This window comes from Nesoenas mayeri (assembly GCF_963082525.1).
Source record: "Nesoenas mayeri genome assembly, chromosome: 7".
Lineage (NCBI taxonomy): Eukaryota > Metazoa > Chordata > Aves > Columbiformes > Columbidae > Nesoenas > Nesoenas mayeri.
Window position 1 is genome coordinate 109314 of NC_137551.1, and position 18350 is coordinate 127663.

The 18350-nt window shown below is 46.3% G+C and overlaps 2 protein-coding genes across 11 annotated transcripts; both read left to right on the forward strand.

The window, feature by feature from the left end:
* Positions 1-237: 237 nt before the first annotated feature.
* On the forward strand, positions 238-5352 carry SRGN (serglycin). Its single transcript, XM_080347759.1, has 5 exons — positions 238-310; positions 2288-2450; positions 2736-2863; positions 4671-4818; positions 4988-5352. The coding sequence occupies exons 3-5, from the start codon at positions 2773-2775 to the stop codon at positions 5199-5201; spliced, it is 453 nt and encodes a 150-aa protein (XP_080203885.1). The 5' UTR covers positions 238-310; positions 2288-2450; positions 2736-2772; the 3' UTR covers positions 5202-5352.
* Positions 5353-5817: 465 nt separating this feature from the next.
* VPS26A (VPS26 retromer complex component A) lies at positions 5818-18304 on the forward strand. 10 transcript variants are annotated; one of them, XR_013922374.1, is made up of 11 exons: positions 8092-8163; positions 8529-8678; positions 10435-10510; positions 12888-13044; positions 13497-13661; positions 14126-14232; positions 15187-15255; positions 15773-15915; positions 16726-16850; positions 16947-16993; positions 17341-18303. XR_013922374.1 is itself a non-coding variant. In XM_080348037.1 (10 exons), the coding sequence occupies exons 1-9, from the start codon at positions 8098-8100 to the stop codon at positions 16837-16839; spliced, it is 1047 nt and encodes a 348-aa protein (XP_080204163.1). In that variant the 5' UTR covers positions 8092-8097; the 3' UTR covers positions 16840-16850; positions 16947-18304. The 10 variants fall into 10 exon arrangements, 6 of the variants coding, with proteins under 6 accessions (XP_080204164.1, XP_080204166.1, XP_080204163.1 ...); XR_013922372.1 differs by having other exon boundaries at positions 16726-17562; positions 17684-18303; XR_013922373.1 differs by having other exon boundaries at positions 16726-16993.
* Positions 18305-18350: the final 46 nt, after the last annotated feature.

Sequence of the window (18350 nt, forward strand, 5' to 3'; positions counted from 1 at the left end):
GCAGCCCCCTCCTGCTGCTTGCCCCCCGCTCCCCAAATTAATGCCTTAGAAAAATCCAAAGCTCTTAATCTGCTTTGCATGTGATTTGAAAATAATGGCAGCGCTTCAGTGCACTAGTTGTAAAAAATGCTCCAGGATCAAGCCACATTCTCAAATAACTGCTCCTCATTTATTTTCTTCTTTTTATAGGTTTATTCTGTTGGAGCATTTAATCTTCCAATCTATATGCACAGGATCTATGCAAGAGAAATATCATCCTATGAACCTTCCTTGCAGTTTCTGGAAGTTAATCTTGAGGCAGCTGACCTAGGTACAGTGACTGTCCTCTCCTCTGTGATTCAAAATATTTCCCCCAAAACCCCCCTCTTAAACTCTGGAAGTCACACAATGGCGTGTATCAAGGTTAGCGTTCCAATATGGTATAGCTTGTACGCTGTTTTCTGGTTTGTTTTGTTTGTTTGTTTTGTTGTTGTGCTTTGTTTTGTTTTGTTTTTAAAAGCACAATAACTTTGTGCAACTTTGGGCCTCTAGCTCAAGATGAGATTTTTTTAATGTGTGCTGATTATTTGCATTTTATGCACTGAGTAGCTTACAGAGAGGTAACTAATTGCACAGCACTCCTCAGGCACCCCATGGCACTCCACAGAAGGGCATGCTTTCCTCTTAAGACTTGCGCTTCCCAGATGGTTTCAGATCTACGTCTCTGGGATCACTTCCACACTCCTAGGAAGGCGGAAAACTCCTTGCTTGCAAAGCACGGCGGGGTGCGGGCCCTGGTGGAGTGCAGGACAGGAGGAGATGGGCACAGGCTGACACTTCTGAGGGCTTCTGACCCCGTTAGGCAGGTGTATGTGAGACAGGAGAGTGCAAAATTTGCTTCGGTCTTCCCATGGTTACCAGTTGTAGAATCTCGTTTCCTGAGGTGCCGCGCTGACACAGAAGAAAACAACAAAACTGTGTGGCAAAACTGCCAGCACTACAAGTTCCACCATCGGCTGATGGTACCAGACAGATAACTTGGCTCGGCAAGATCCCCCTTCAGATACGGAGGCTTTGCAGCTCCTGCAGGATCCCTGGCCCCCACAGCTGTGGGCACCGCTCCAGCTGCATCCTGCGGGGCTGCCAGGGCTGGGGTAGAAAAAGCACCGGGCTGGTGGGAAGGGCAGAAATAGCCATCGGAAGGACGCTTTCTCACGTGGGGGTGGTTTGCACACGCTGGAGGGGCGTGGAAGGGGTCGGTGTGTACCTGTGACCAGCGGAAACTCAGAGGTGTTATTGCAGGAACGGCTTCCGCAGCCGTCAGCGCGCAGAGGCTGATCACCTCCCCACATGCATGTCTGGCTTCCTGGCGATGCTGAGCACCGCCATAAAAAAAACAAAAAAGAGTTCATGCTAAAAATATAAAGTAGAAAAGAGACTAGTGGGAATAACCACTGCGTGTGAGTCCTTCGGTGCCTGCCTTTTCTGAGACCCCTATTTTTCCCATGCCGGAAAAAAACACCCCCCGTGTGGTAGCTCATAATAAATTGCATCAATGCTGAAGGCGTGGTTTGACCCCTTGGCCCAGCAGTAAACCTCAGCCCAGAGAGGGGAGCTGCTGCAGGGGTCTCCTCTGCCACTTGTGGGGTTTTGGTGGAGCAGCGTGCCCTGTGGAAAGTCACTGCTCAGCGCCGATCCCCGCCAGGGGCTTCCGTGGACTTTCCACCATGTAAAAATAGATCTACCACAGACCACTTACGCTATCAGCTGCAGCATCATTGAAGGTGCTGGCAGCACGTTAGGCCCACATGCTGGTGCACCAGCTAATAGTATGACTAAGAAAAACCCCCGCCTCTTAAATAATATTCTTGCATGTAATTTATTCTTAAGCGAACTCAAGCCTGGTTTAGTCCCAAGTAAAAAGTATGAGATAGCTGAAAGGCAGCTTCCATAGATCTATATAAGGGCTTTCATGGCTTCCCCAGCCAGGCTCCTTGCGGAGCCACATGCTGCCCAGACCCTTTGCCGCGCTCCCCAGGCTGCCTGCACTGTGCAGCAATGAGCCGATCAGCTGTCCGGGCCAAGCAGATCTGCTCTCTGCCCCTTCAGAAGGGAGAGGACTCGTTTCTACCACGATCTACTCTCTAACTTTTTAATTTTTCTTTTACTTCTACTGTGAACATCCAAGATCCTCCCTTAAAAAAAGAGGTGGGGGGCGGAGGCTGGGGACATGAGACTCCTCAGATAATTTACTTTTGTGGAAAAAGATTATTTCCCAGTCAGTGAAACGTGCACTGAATTCAAACAGGTGGCTTCCAACCCTCCTGATGGACCGACCCAGGCTGGAGACAGGGAAAACTGCTGCTGCCAATGCGGAAACCCCGTTGTCTGAAAGCCGGGAGACACAAAGTGTCGCTTTTTCTCTCTGGAGGAAACAGCAAATGCCCTGGAGCCCTCTGAGCATCAGGCAGGTACTGGACGGGATGAGGGCCTGGACCAGAAGCTGCTCACAAAGCACACTTTCGGTCAAGCTGCTGGTCCCAGGTTTGCTTTTCTCCTCCAGCAAAACTGGAGATGAAGGCAGCAGGGGTTATTTTTTTTGGAGTGATGAAGCCTGGGAGGGCAGAGTGCTGGGTTTTTCTGTAGATGTCTCACTCCCGTCAATCAGGAAGTCGTGACGCAGGTTATGGGTTGGGTTTGAGGTTTTGGAAACCTTTTCTAAAAGTCGATCTCCTCATCCCGTTGTATTTCTGAAGTGTGAAGCCGTGGTGAAAGCTGGTGGCGAGCTGGGGGATGCCGGCCAAAATGCAGCTCCTTATCAGATGTAATGGGAGGATTTTCCTGGCTATTTGTTTAATCCTCTTTGTGGGATACACAGCACAAGGTAAAACGGGGCGGTTGTTCTCTCAGTAATCCTCTTTCTGGGCTATGCAGTGTAGGACAAGTAGGCAGCCTCTAACTTTTTCAAACTGACCTTCTTCTAAGGGTAACAAGATCTGTTTTGCTAACATTTCACTTTCTGGAGGGGGAATGGTAAGAAAAAGTGCTTTTTGCTAGTGGAGCATTCCTGCGTCCCTTTCCCAGCTACTATGAGAAAAAGACTTCATAAAATAAGTTGCTGTATGTGGGTGTATTTTCAATAGATATATTTCAATATATATTTTTGAACTGTTTCTTTCATAGGGGTCCGGTTACATACTGTTATTCAGTTACGTTGTTACAGAGTATGTAACAGTTCCCATGTCATAACTACTACAGTCTACTTTCTTGGGGAGGCAGGAAAGGAAACTAGTTCTAAATATGACGAAATTAAACGGTTTATTTGGTACAATATTGCAACACATAGCACTAAAACAAGTAAAAGGAAATGTTGATTCATGATGACATGTACCCTGAGGATTTGTTTCTCGTGAGAGAGAAGTGTTATTCAAGCATGTAGAGTATAATTTGTCCCCAAACCAAGGCTATGACAGCGACAGGCTTTCGTTATGTATCTACCACTTGGAGGTTGATCTTTGAGGGATTATGGCCTGCTTTTTATACACTGTTTATTTGTAAATTATTCAGCTGCAGTTGTTTATTTTGTTGCCATTATTATTATTAAAAACTTCTTAATAATATGCTAAGAAGAAAATAAGTACGAAAAAGGAATATGCTGCAGAAGAAGCAGGAAATGATACATGCAAGATCTTTTTTCTCTTACAGAAGAGTGTAGGAGGTAGCTGAAAGCCATCTAGTGCATTATGGAAATATACAGGGCAATACAGAAGTGTAATTACACAAAGATATTCCCAAGAAACCAAGAAAAAATAGATGAAGTGCCAACAGGGGGAGAACGTGCCAGGAGGCTTCAGAACAAATTAATTACATGAGACCAAAAGGAAGGATGAAACATCACTATTTTTATCATTACTTTGCAATCATTATTTTCTCCTTTTGGTGTTTTTTGAAGACTTGCTTTTCAGTGACAACCCTCATCAGGCATCTGGGGGGCTCCGGAACTGAAACTGTGGGTTTACGTAACTCTGAGACGTGCCTAGGAGATGCCTGAACGGCCTCTCCTCTGGTGATGCGCTCCTAGAACCTACGTAATCCCCGAATCTGCTCAGGCGGCAGGTGGCTCTTGGCACGCCTTGAGTTTCCAGCCTCCCCAGCAAAACTCATCTCGTCAAGCCTGAGGGGCTGACGTGAGCTGGGCAAAGCCAAAGTGAGGTCAGCCCTGACCTGCACTGGAGCTAGCAGAGAGAAGGGGGGCGCAGGAGCCAGCTCTCCGCTGGAGTGGCTTGTCCCCAGGGGAGCTTGAGATACTTGTTCCAGCTTTGGGGAGAGCTGCAGGTAGCCGAGCCCATGGGTTCACCAGAGACGCGCTGTGCCGCGAGCCGGGGATGAGCTCGGCTGCGACATTGCCCTGAGGTGGTGGTTTCCCTCAGGGTTTCTAATTCCCCTGGAATTCCCAGTGCTGTGTGTGAAGTGCACCTGACACCCCTGATAGCAGGGATGCTACTTAGGGATATCAGCAGCTATTTAAAAAATGTTTGCAGAGTTAACTTACTTTTTGGTAGTTGAGCAATCAAGGTCAAACAAATGACTGTCTTCCACTCCTTTAAGCTTTGCTGGGTGCTCGTGAAGTTAATAGGTCTTGGTGAATAATGTCCTGGTCCTGGTAAATAATGCATGGCTGATTTCATCAGGTGCTCCGATGCAGAAGGCAAGGTACAAGAGAGTGAGGTGCCGACCCGACTCCTGGGCGGCTAACTGCATCGAAGAGTCAGGGCCCTGGTTTTATATGCCCAACGGTGGAGCCAACAGGATCCTTCCTCCCATGGCAGACCCGTCCCTGTAAGTTCATGTGCTGCACATTTGTTATTCATGTAAGCACCCAAAATGTCTCGTATTCCTGTCTCAACAGTTGTGTCTCACCCGTGGGAACATGAAGCTTTGGTGCGTTCCCTTAAGAGACAATAAAATAGTAAATCTGGAATAAACTAGCTGCCACTCTGCATTTCAGGATGAAGAGATACCAGGAGCTGGGCGACATATTCCCGCTCTCGGACGAGGAGTCTGGCTCGGGGTCTGACGTTGCGGTGGAAGCAGAGCCAGCTTCTGGGTCAGGGCTGGGCAATGGCGACAGCTTCTCTGAGGCGAAGCTGCCCGTCTTCCTGGCGGGCCTGCGGGGCAGCGAGCTGAAGCAGAAGCTCACGGAGGAGGATTTGCTGCTGTAGGGCCGGAGACGGCGGCCTCCTCGTGACGGCAGCGGCTCCCTCGCCTCCCGCACCTCCTCCCCGCGGCCTGGCCCACCGTGATGGCCACAAAGCGGTTTTATATCAACTCCACATCAATAAAAACTTTGCCTTAAGATCTTACTTTCACAAAAAATCTTAATGTGGTCTGAACTCACCCTTTGATTTCTGTGAGTGAGGCAGCCTTCCCACTCAGGGGGAAACAGGTTTTGGGGGCCCTGCCTGATCTGTGTGGACATTGTGCTCCAGCGGTAATAAATTAAAAACCTTTGTGTGGCGGGACGCGCCCGCGCATTAAGAAACCTCAGCTGATGGCGTAGAAGCCGCTCGCAGAGGCTGCCTCGCACCGCGCCGCGGCCGCGGCCCCGGGAAGCGCAAATGCCGCCCCGCGCCCAGAGACGACCGTTATTTCCTGTCAGGGGCTGCCCGCGCGCTCCCGCCGCTAGGCGGCGCCTCCCGCCGCACCGCGCATGCGCCGCGCGAACCGCGACCCCGCCCGGCCCTCGGAGGGGATGGAGAGGGCGGGCGGCGGGGAGCGGTCACGTGCGGCGGGGGGGGCGTGGCGTGGCGGGCTGTAAGGTCACATGACAGGGGCGCGGGCCGGGGCGGCAGTCGGCGGGGCTCGCACCATGGTGAGTGCGCGCGCGGGGCGGCCGTTACCGCGGGCCGGTACCCGCCAACCGCCGCTGCGCGCGGGCGGCCCGCCGGGCGGCCGCTCTTTCTGTGCCTCCCTCCCTCCCCACCTGTGGCTCCGGGCGGCGCGTGGGGAGAGCCGCCCCGCCGGGCGCGGTTTGCCCTCCAGCGCCGCCGGCTGTCCCTCCCCGCGCTCCCGACCCGGCCGCGGAGTGCCCGGTGCCCCCGTCGGACGGCCGACCCCTCCCCGGCCTGCGTCACGCGGCCGCGCCGTCCCCCCCGCCGCCCGGGCCTGGCGGCGGCCGCGGCGGGTGGGGTTGCCCGCGGAGGGAGGCGGCGGCCCCGCGGGAGCCGCTGCTGGGCGGGGCGGGCCGGCCAAGCGGCAGGGCCGGGGTGGCGAACAACACAGGTTTGGGGTATCTCGTGTGCTTTACGGGTCGAGACACGGGACGTTCCCCTGCTCCTCCTCCGTGCGGCCGCGCCCCCGCCAGTACGGGGTTCAGTCGTGGAACTCGGCTTCCATTTTTCCGACACCGCTGCTGTTGGAGAGGCTTGGGGAAAGTGCAAGGGATAGTCCTGGGAACATCAGTAACCCCTCAGCAGTCCTGTGAGGGAGCGCCTAACATGACAGCGGTTGGTGGGGAACCCTCGGGGCTGGTGAAATAGCGGCTGCTTTGTGCTGAGCGGGGTCGGCTTGGGCAAAGAACTCGGTGTGCTGTGATGTCTGTATCTGAAAAACCACGTCTTTTAAAGAATCGGCTAGATCAGTGCGCTTGGGTTTCTGAAGCGTTCCTTAACGTGTCTCTGTGGCTGTGAGACATGCGAAAGCTTTTTAGGGCTCCGTGTGAACCTGAGGCTGGGATTTCTGCACCGTGGATCAGCTGCTGGGAGTCCTGCAAGCCCTTTAGTGCTTCTATAACATGTAAGGACTGAATGCAGGGCGATTTTGGTCCTGATGTAGCAAAATTTTCAGCGTCTGCCTTTTGCATGAAATCAAAAGCGTAGCCAAGCATTCAGCTAGCTTCTGAAAACCTTAGTTCTCTGTCTTCATTTTCTTAAGCTGTAACATAATAAGCCATACCATGGCTTCTTAAAATACTTCTTGTTTTGCATAGTTTCCTCACAGCAGTATCTTCGATAGTAACTGGAGGAGATACCAGCTGTTGATTCCTTTATTCCATATGTTCTTGTCCTCTCTGGATAAGATCATGGCTAATTTGTAAGGGCTACAGTTGAAATGCTCATACATAGTATCTTGAGAGGTGATGTGTTACCAATGTTAGGTCTGACTATGAAGCTGTACTATCATTTAAAACAATTTGAAAGGTACTGTGTGAGCACCTTGTAAAGGTAAAGTGCTTCCTTGCTTAGGTGGGAGCAGGGAGTATAAGGCTAATCTGGAGAAAAGAGTACAGTTTCTAAGGGAAGAATACAGGCACGCACAAAAGTAACTTGTGCAACAGTTTGGAATAGTCTAAAGATTTGTAATTGTTGAAACACTTTTCTTTCTCTGTCCCTCTTCCCCAGGAGCAAAAAATCAAGAATGGTTCTGTCTACCCTGTAGTCATTAAAAAATAAAATCTTGTTTCAGCAGTTAATGTGAGTGTGTGCTTGGCAGAGATTGGAAGAGAGTTCGGTGTTAATCTGACCCCCTTGTTGGTCATCTGCTTCTGCTTTCCTGTGAGAATGCAAACGCGATCTGACTAGGTCTTGCTTACGGTTACACACATCTTTGTGGGCTGAATTAGGGCCACTTGCTATCCGAACAGGTACAAAGTCAGTTTAATCTTGTGTGAATTGCTGCTTTATAGCTCAGGCTTGTCCACGTCTTTGCTTGACATGTAAGGGTAAGCGAAAAGTCACTTCATGCTCCTATGGCAAAGCAATAGCATTCAGATCAAACTTCCTTCTACACTTTCAAACTTCAGGTCCCCAGAATGACTTGAAATATGTTCATGCTCATTTTTGAGATTGAATCAGTGAAGTGAGAATGACTATTTAATGTATACCAAATTCATCTAGTTGAAGTGGATGCTCTTGTTTGAGAGCATAGTGCAATTTCTCCCAAAAGAATCCAAATCACACTGAATTAGTGAAGCGTTGTCTGCTGTAGTACATCAAAGCAGGTTAGTGCCTAATTCTTAGGAGAAAATGTGGGCTTTAGTACTAATCTTGTTGAGTTTTCCATAGAGCAGCTAATGTGTTTTGCAGCTTCTCATAAGAAACGTTTGTGCAAGGTCAAAGGATGGTCTCTCCGAGTTTCTTGTTTAGTTCTGGTCACAAGTTGGTGCCTCAGGAATGCTCTTGTAAGGTGAGGACAAACATTTAATGCTCAGAATGGGTTGGTGCCTGGAGCAGTGTTACAGGTAAACCTGTGACACTGTCTGCTGGCAGAGCTGGGTAGCGAATGTACGTTATGTGTAGAACCTCTGCCTGGTGAACCTGCTGGCGTTCTCTTCGTTTGCTCAGACAACTATGGGGTGTGGAATGCTAGATGAACAACTGGCTTTTGCCGCTGTTTTTTTAAGTCTCCAATACATAATCGCTTTGTAACTTCATGGCAGCACAGATGTTTCTCCCTAGTGTATAGATGTATAGTGTACAGCAGCAAGTAAATATCACATTTAAAATGGACTGTCCACTGTGTAGTAACTTATCCAATTCTTGTTATTCCAGAGTTTTCTTGGAGGCCTGTTTGGTCCTGTTTGTGAGATTGATGTTATTCTTAATGATGCTGAAACACGAAAACCAGCAGAAATCAAAACAGAAGATGGTAAAGTAGAAAAGCATTTTCTCTTCTATGACGGAGAATCGGTTTCAGGAAAGGTATATATATATTTTTTTAAGTGACTGTTAATTACTGTACTGATTCTGGAATGCCAGTGCATATATGAAGTTAAATGAAAAACTGATACAAGCAGCCAGTGACTATAGGAAGTTAAATGAAAAACTGATGTAAGTGAGAGCTGCAATTTCAGCTTGTGATTTGATTCAAAGAGGAAACAGTATTTTCCTGTAAATGGTCTTTTTAACTACAGTCATGCCTGATAAAACGGAATGTTTTGAACAGCAGCTGTTTGTTCGTTTCTGGTCATTCTGTATTTATGCATAAGCTTTTTGTGCAACTGTGTGGAATCACGTTATTGCTTCTGATGAGAAAACTATTCCAAACTTTCCCCTGCTTCCCCTTGAACTCTGAAATCCATAACCTGACACGTGTAACAGTAATTTTTGGCTGGTGCTGCCAACCTGTTTTGCATACCCTGAAGCTAAGCCTAGCATTTCATGCCCTGAAGTGGTGTCTGGGATGGCATCAGAGGAGCAATATGTAAGTTCAGCTGGCTGCTGAGTCAACAAGAGTTTTCCTTGTTGGAAAAAAAAGGAGTTGAGATTGGCAGATGGATTTGTCTGCTTTCAGTATTGTACCTGACTCCTCGCCATCATTCTAGTTTTACTGGAGCCATTCTTACTCACTGGAGTATTTCTGTTATGGTTCACTTTTTCTCTAAAGAAATGTGATCCCGGTATGGGGTTCTGAGATTGGTTTCTGAATAGCTACTTGGATCTTGACTGACCTCTTGTCACCGAGCATCTTCCTGCGCTTAAGATATCTTTCTATGCTACAGTCTTGGTTTTCTAGAAAGCTCCTTTCAGGGATGTGAAACTCTCACAAGATGGGCCTGAAACTCAGGAAGCGGAGGGAACCAGCTGTTGTGCGTTCACTGGCCTGAGCAGTTCCTGCTGTATCAGGGAGCCCCTGGGGGGGCCTGATGCGATTCGGCCAACACAAGCACAGTGGGATGAGGAGGTCTGGAAGACCAGAAGTTTATTGGACAACCTCCCTCTACCTCCCTCCTCATTTTCTTCACAAAGATAGATTATTCAAGTGATTTGCTTTCTGCTAGGGTATCAATGATGTACTGGATTTTAAGGTACAGGAGTTTCTCTGGTCATCACTACCTTGTAAGAAGAAATTATATATGCTTAATATATACAGGCTGCCATAGAAAGTAACCTTATGGAGTCTTTTCTTGTGAGGCGAGGTCTTTTTGTGAGAATCAAATTCACAAATGATGATGTTGTTGGCAGGTTTCATTATCTGTTGTTTTGCACTGACCTGTCCAACACCCACCCTTGGCTGTCTGCTGAGGGACTGAAGTTGAGCTGACTTGAGAGGAACACGCCTCTTGGAAGTTCTCTCTCGGGCTCCAGATGTGCCTGCCAGAAGGTGCTTTGAAGCTCTGTGCCTTCAAAGGTGGCAAGAGGGTCACTACTGGCTTGTGTGAACTTTCTTTAAGCTCTGCCTTGGATTCTTAATTTTGGGATTTGAAAGTTTCAAGCTTAGTTATTACATTCAGTCTCAAGGATGATTCAATTTTTCTTAAGTGCTTTAGTGGGGCCTTGGTAATGGTTTAATTTCATAATCACTTGTTTAATTTGGTTGCATCCAAGCTCAGGTAGTGCTGTTGAGGAGAGGTCTCAGTTTTTGTAGGCATGTAGTAATGTTTTGCCTTTTACTAAGTTTGTGTATTAGAGTGTTGAAAAATGTTAACTGTGGTGGTTGTTTTGTTTTCCTTGGTAGGTGGACATCTCCTTTAAGCAGCCTGGGAAAAGACTAGAGCACCAAGGAATTAGAATTGAATTTGTAGGACAAATTGGTGAGTTTACACTATGAAGGGGGTGCTAGGTGTGTGTGGTTTGTGGAACTCGGCACTGGTGACTGTCAGTGGTTTTCCTCAAACATTGCTGCCTGATTGGGTTAGTGGATGGCAAGTGGCAAAGGAAGATTATATCCTCCTTATTTTAATGCAAGCGATGTACTGATTTGTGCTGGTCAGGAAGTCCCTGGGAGGGAAGATATGTACATGTGAGGGGGAACTGGGATGGTGAGTATTCCATCTGCCCCAGGCTGGTTAAGAGGATCACTAAGAACCACTGCAGTTGTGGCCATGGTGCACGTGGTTTCTGCTTCCTGTATTTCACACTATTCGTTTTTAACTTAAACGCTGTCTCCCCTCTGATTATAAATGATGAATGACTCTGATGTAAAAAGCAAATCAAAGCACTTGATTATTTTTTTCTACCTCTTTCTACCTTGTATTTAAGGTTCCAAGCCAAAATACCAGATGTACCTACTATGCCAGACTTCTTTATTCATGTCTTTAATTCTGGCATTGAAAGAGAAGAACTATAGAAAAATCATGGGGCAGCCTATAGGAAAACACTTAGAAAAATCAACCGGAGAATTATTTTATAAAACATGGTTTTATACTGTTAACAGTGTTGAAACTTCAGAGGATCTTTGTGCTTTTTAGTAAGGTAATGTGGCATTGACATTAAGAATGTTTTCTTACAACTGTATCCAAATTTAGTTACATTGGAAGGATGAAGAATCTTGATCACCTCTAACCTCCTCTGCCGGTGGAGGTAATCTCTGCACCCCGAGGCTGCTGCTAAAATTCCTTCCTTCTCTGTTAGGGGGCTGCTTGCATTACTGTCCCTCTCGGGAGGAATCCTTCAGGTTTCAGCCTCATACAACTGACTTTGCTGCTTTACGAATTTCCTATTTCTGATCAGTCGGTGTGTTCTGGTACCTGTGTCTGAACTGTCACGTATCAGGTGTGACTGTGTTCTGACAAAGCTTTTGATCAACAGAGGCTGTAAAAGCAAACTTCAGAATAAAGCAGCAGTGTACTGGGAATGAGGCATTTAGAGGCAGGGAGGAAACAGAGCTCACGCTTGTCAGCTCCGTTTAGTTTGTTGTCACCTAATAGCTGTGCAGGCTGTTCTTTATCTACTGTGATGCATAAGTTTTATTCTCTGTTTGCTGAATGTTGTGTTTCTGGGGCTCCCGTTGTGCTGTGGTTCAGCAGTCCTCAGGGTTGTGCAGAAGTGGCCTGAGCTACTGCTTTTTGTACTTGTCAAGTTTTTCTTGACTCCTTTTAAGTTTCAATACAGTGATACAAACAGCACGTTGGTGAGGCGCGCGGTCTGCGCTGCTGGAGACGGCTCCAGCTGCGCGTCACGGGCGTGTTTAACACTGACTCTTCAGAGTGCGGCCTCGTGATTGGCACGAAAAGTATTGCATATGCAGCAGTAAATAAACTCTGCATTATATCAACACTCATTATAGCAAGCAAAGTACACATTTGATAATTGGTAGTCATATCAGAAAATTAGCAGTTACTAATGAAAATGTCAGTTTCTGTCAAATTGGCAGTGATGAACTGTGGAGTTCATGTGTTGGTTTATTCTCTTCTGGAGGGCTTCAGTCTGTAAAACCAACTGCTGCTAATGTTCTTAGCTGGTATTTTCAGTTGTGCATTGTAGAGAAGCTTGACTCTATATTCTAAAGTGTTTGGATTTTTTTGTCTTAAGTTCTATATTGGTGACAATTGTATGACAGAGATCTAGGGATGAATAATAATGATACTGGTCTGGGGACCAGTTATTGCTGTGAAACCGATGCGTTTATGCTTGTGTATTAAGAACTTCTTTTCAAATGAATGACTTAGACCAGCAGTCATAATAAACCATTTGATTGTAGACTAGCAGTAGTAATAAACCATTTGATTGTAGACTAGCAGTAGTAATAAACCATTTGGTAGGTGTTGTTAACCTGTGGGAGGCTACTTGAGATCAGTGGCTTCTCATAAATGAGCCAGTCTTGATATTGCTTAGGTTTTGTCCCTTCAGCAATGAGTGCTGGAAGCCAAAATTGGGCAATGCTAATTACATAGAACGCAAGGCAAAAAGTAGTTACAGTTAGGTAGATGTCATTAGAAAAGATGCCATGATAGTGAAGCTTCAAATGCACCTTGTGTTTGCTGCAGTTAGCTCTTCAGGAATGCTTGCTGTAGGCTGCTGAAACTCAGGGCGACTTTGAAAAGCTGGTTCAAGCTTTTGTTTAAGTATGTGTGACTCGGGTCAAATTAATTGCTTCTGTTGTCCTGTCCACCTGCTCCTGCCAAATTAGAGACCATCTCTTTAACAAAACAACACTGACACGTTTTCCTTTAACTTCCTCAACTTTAGAACTCTTCAATGACAAAAGCAATACCCATGAATTTGTCAACTTAGTGAAGGAACTGGCCTTGCCTGGAGAACTGACGCAAAGCAGACGCTATGACTTTGAATTCATGCAGGTCGAGAAGCCATATGAATCCTACATTGGTGCCAACGTCAGACTGAGGTTGGTAACTCTCAGTCCTTCTCTCCTCCCCTGCAGAAAATGCATCATTTAGCCCTTATGCTGCCCCTTCCTCCTTCTGGATTTCAGACCAGACTTGGAGCAGCCAGTAGCTAGTGTGCCTTGACTGGGCTGTTGAGATCGTGGTACAATGTAGCCCTTCTGCTTTGTTTGGGATTGCTCGGTGTTTTTGTATAGACGACATTCTTTCAGTTCAATTCAGTGAAGACAGTCCATGTCTCTCCTTTAAAAAAAGATAAAAACAAACCAAACAAAATACTCCCACATTTCTACTTATGTGTGTTTTGTCTTGTATTTTGGTGTCTTATTCTTTCCTCCTTAGTTTTAAGAGAATGTACTCTCGTCTGTCAAAAAATACCTGTACTTCAGAACATAAGGGCTTTTACTTATACAGTTCTGAATAATTATGGCTAACTTGGTGGCTTTCTTCACAGGTATTTTCTAAAAGTGACAATAGTGAGACGGCTGTCAGACTTGGTGAAAGAATACGATCTGATTGTTCACCAGCTTGCTACATATCCAGATGTAAACAACTCCATTAAAATGGAAGTGGGCATTGAAGACTGTCTTCATATAGAGTTTGAATACAATAAGTCAAAGTAAGTGTCACTTAGAACAAAACACATTCCAGTAAATATCTCAGGATAAAAAGGTAAAGTATGCAATATTTGATGAACAACCTTGCATCTTGAGACTTAAAATGTAAAGCAACATTTTCAATGATTATTGTGCTGGGCTGTTTAGTTATTAATTGCACAGTGGCCTTTTTTGAGGACCATTTGTCTGTTCTCCCTACTAATAGGAAGGTCACTAGCAAATATTTCAGACTTGATTGCTGCATTTATGCTTTTTCAGTGTAACTCTGGTGTAATAGTTCCCTCACTCATCCTGCAGTGATGGAAAGGTACTGACTGCACTGCTCTGGCTTAGCTCAGCTCACAGGGGAAGTAAGCTCTAAGTAATTAACAGGCAGATAAGGTAACTGCCTGTATAACTTGCATTCAAGAAGGTGTAAAAGTTGTGTTTGTTCTTTAATGAAAACCCCCATTCTGTTCTTTTAAAGGTATCACTTAAAGGATGTGATTGTTGGAAAAATTTATTTCCTCTTAGTGAGAATAAAAATTCAGCACATGGAGTTGCAGCTGATCAAAAAGGAGATTACTGGAATTGGTAAGACAAACAGAGTCCAAGAGAAATGGCAACTTGTGTGCTGGTCGAGCCTTATCCAGGCCTGGAGAGTGAAGTCAATAGTTGCAGCTTTGGCTAAACTGGTGCTCCGTGTGCTTCTTTCTCACTGGTGCTTGACTACCATTTGCATTTTGTGCATTGGTAATTATACTTAGTAGTCAGTGTTGTCAGGCTGTAGCACTGTTCTGGGGTTGTGACTGTCAGGCTGGCTTCACAAATGTGAACTCCAGCATGAATACGCAGCAGCTCAATCAGCCTTGATAGATAATGAACAACAGAAAAGGTGTCAAATGCTTCTGCAGAGATTAGCTGGTGAAGTGGGCCTGGTAAAGATTAGCACGTTTCTCTCATGTTCTAGTAACGTGTCATTTTCTGTCAGCCTGAAACTGAAGCAGAAACAGTTTGATCATTGCAGATCAGCTTGTGCACCCTGGAAGTAGGAAGGCAGGAAGAGGCTGTGGCTCGTGACATTTCCCGGCGGCTGGGGTGGAGAGCGGAGAGCCCCCATAGCAGCAGAGGAGGGGGCAGAAAGCTTAGCTTTATTGGTGGCTTTTGTGGCTGAAGTAGGTACCCTGGTTTCTCCATTGTGGGCGCTGGAGAAAGGTGGCTCTTGTGCTGAGTGATAACCCTTCAGGACCATGGCCCAGCAGAAAGAACCATTCCACAGTCCTACCCTGCGTGCTTGGCCCTTTTTTAAAGCCTCCGTGCACAGGGCTCCTTTGAGGCACTGGCTGCTGCCTCTGCTGTGTCCGTGTGGGAAGGAGAGGGTAAGAGGGAGAGGGATTTGCTTGCTTTAGCTGTGTGTAACTTATCTGCAAGACACAGGCAAAAGTTGTGGTGTTGTGTAATTTAAATGCTGCTGAGTAAAAATTGCTGTGATAAAGCTTTGTAAATAGTTAAAGCGTGTGTTCTCACAGTGGAAACTTGTTTCACCAGGACCCAGTACCACAACAGAGACTGAAACCATTGCAAAGTATGAAATAATGGATGGCGCACCAGTTAAAGGTGAATAACCGTACTTGTTTTAAAGGCTAAGAATTTGGAGCTAAAACTCTATTTTAAAAAAATCAGGAGGAGAAGAGATGACTTGTATAGTTTTTTCTTGCAGAAACCACACTTCTTTTTAGGTTGCTGACGTGATAGTGGGTTTTCTTATTCAAAGCAGACGTTTTTATTGACTTAGAGCATATTGTTTGGGATCCTAATAATTCTTACTCTTATTTACCGTTGGAAATTCTGTGACCGATGTTTTTATTGTTGTGGTTCAAACCTGCCTCCCGGTGCAGACCAGCTCTGGACAGTTCAGGATACCGGTCCTGTTGTCCTGCGTGGCTACCGTGCTGCTCCTGAGGAAATGTCCCGCTTTCACTTCACATGTGCCTCTGTGCTCAGGGCTTGGTTTTTAACCAAGGGAGGAGCACAGTGAGTGTTTGGGGAAGCTGCCTGTATTTTGCTTGTCTTCTGAAACTGAACTAATGACATCCAGTTTTAAAGGAACTAATTGAAACTTTCTTTTTTTAAGGTGAATCAATCCCTATAAGACTGTTCCTAGCAGGGTATGACCCAACTCCAACAATGAGGGATGTGAACAAAAAATTTTCAGTGAGGTACTTCTTAAATTTAGTGCTTGTGGATGAAGAAGACAGACGATACTTCAAACAGCAGGTATGGTCAGTCTTGTTGCAGAAGTACCTGGGCTGTTGTACATGCTGCTTTGAATATCCAGCGTGTGAGAAGCCACCTGTGCTTCATGTATGGTTTAAGCACTTCTGCTGCTGAGCGCATTGAAAATGTTACCTTGCAAAAAGGAGCCGAGGGGGTGGCCGATGCTGCTGTAGCAAGGATGGGATGCTCATTGCCCCAGAGCAGCCTCCAAACACAGCACTGTGGCTCAGGTGGGCCACGGGTGCGTTTGCTTGCTTGCTGGCTTGAAGCACTGCAGGTGGATTCTCCTCCCGGCCCAGGTTCAAAACTGCAAAATTGTAATAAGTGCTGAGACATTTGACTGAAAATGTAACAGGAGCTGAGGATGTGCTGAGGAAAGGAAGAGCGAGGAGGGTCACTGGAGTGGCACTATGCGGATTAGGGCAGGATTTTTGTTGTAAAGAATGGACAAGCTAATCTAATTAAATATGGCAAACAAAAGTAAGGTGGACCATACATGGGCTTTGGATTTTGAGAAAAGGAGGAAGAAAAATTTCTTGGATGCTTTAATAGCATTAAAGTGGGGAGTAGGATTGTTAAGGAAGAGGTGACCGCTCAGGACTGATAGAGGTAAGCATTCAGGCAGTGGCTAAACATGTAAACCCAGTTACTTGAGTCTTTCTGTTACTTAAAGAACAGTGTAGTACATATGGAAAGTAATGGGATGTTTTTTCAAGTGTCTTTGCCTATTAGGAACTTACGATAATGGTTCTTGATACTACTGGTTTAATTGTAAATGGTGGTTTCAAAAATGTTTGCTTCCTCAAATAGGAAATAATTTTATGGAGAAAAGCTCCTGAGAAGCTGAGGAAACAGCGAACAAACTTTCACCAGCGATTTGAATCTCCAGAATCACAAGCATCTGCTGAGCAACCTGAAATGTGAACTGGTGTAAGGTGAAGACTTTGCGATGCTTCAGCAGGTTGAAGGTGGTGGCAGCCTGTGGGAAAAGGCCAAACTTCTCATTACAACTGTCTTCCTTCATCTTGCAGTGCTGCATTTACCGTACTACTAAAGCGTTCTTCAGTTAAACATTCAAGTATGTATATACATTTAAAATAAAGTGCTTTCTCAAACACTGGAACTTTCTTAAGCTACTATTTTATACTGCACATTTATTTGATAATGTTATATGCACTTGAATATGCATAAGCTTAAATCTAGTTGTTTCCATGCATGGTAGGCTGATGTATTTGATTTTTGCTGATCACCTATCCAGTGTAGACTAAAGCATTTCCCTTCTCTCATGTTGTTTATTGCATGTTTCTTTACAACGTTGCTTATTTGTTTTGCTTTGAAACCACAGTAAGACACAATTGACTAAATCACACTAAAAATCGAGGTTTACGGCAAATTTGTCCTAAGATTTCTAATTATGTTGGACAGGGTTTAGCTGAATCTGCGTGTGTATGCACTGTGACTATGGTAACTGTGGAGCCTCCAGACACCTTACCGAGGTTTCTCAGAAGCTTTGGGTCTGTCTGTAGCAAAGAACGTTAGGAAGCATCTTTGCCCTCACTGCCCGGGGGGGTCACTCGTGGCTTCTGGAGGCTCGTTGCGCAGGAACTAGTGACTGTAGCGACGTTGTCACAGTTTCGCCTTCACTGGGTAAAGTATTTGAACGTAATTATCTCTTATTGATGAAATAAATGCTGGTAACATTGATTATTTTGCAAATACATGAAACTACGTGGTTCCTCTTGGCTTCACGCGTCCACTGTCTTCACAGTCTGTCTGCTCACTGTCCCGACGGGAGAGGCAACATGTCCTCCATGGACACGCTCCTCCTGCCCTCTGGGCCGGCTAGGAGCGCAGCGAGCCCTTGGTGGTGTTTTGGGAAGGACTTTGAAGCCGGGCCCGCCTCAGGCCGTTAGCGGCGTGTCTGCCAGCGCAGGTCGGCCGTGTTCGTCACCTCACGCGCGTCCCGTGTCTGAAGCAGCAGCGTGCGGGAGCCGCGCTGCCTGCGGCCGGCGCTCCCAGCTCCCTCGGCCTTCGAACCGCTGCGAGCGGGTTGTGAGTACGTAAATAACAGTTACACTTCTGTAAGAACTGTTTATTACTGTGGCGCTTTGGTAAAGCAGACACAGACTGTGTACTTAGCGCTGGGATACTCTAACGCCGATGTCTTTAACGCCTTCATGTAAGTGCCTGTTCAGAATCTTAAAGTAAAAAGCCAAATATTTTCATGGTCGCTTGCATGTTGTGATCTGGAAATGATCCGGGAGACCTGGAAACTTGATTGTATTTAACCAGCCTCAGACTGTGCAACCATGTGTAACAGCCGGGCAGCACGCTGAGCTGCTCCCTGACTTATTAAACAGCTGTGTTCTCACTCTGCTCCGCCTCGTCTTTGCCTTTGCTCCCTCCGCTGCTCCGCCCCCGCTCCCGCCACCGAG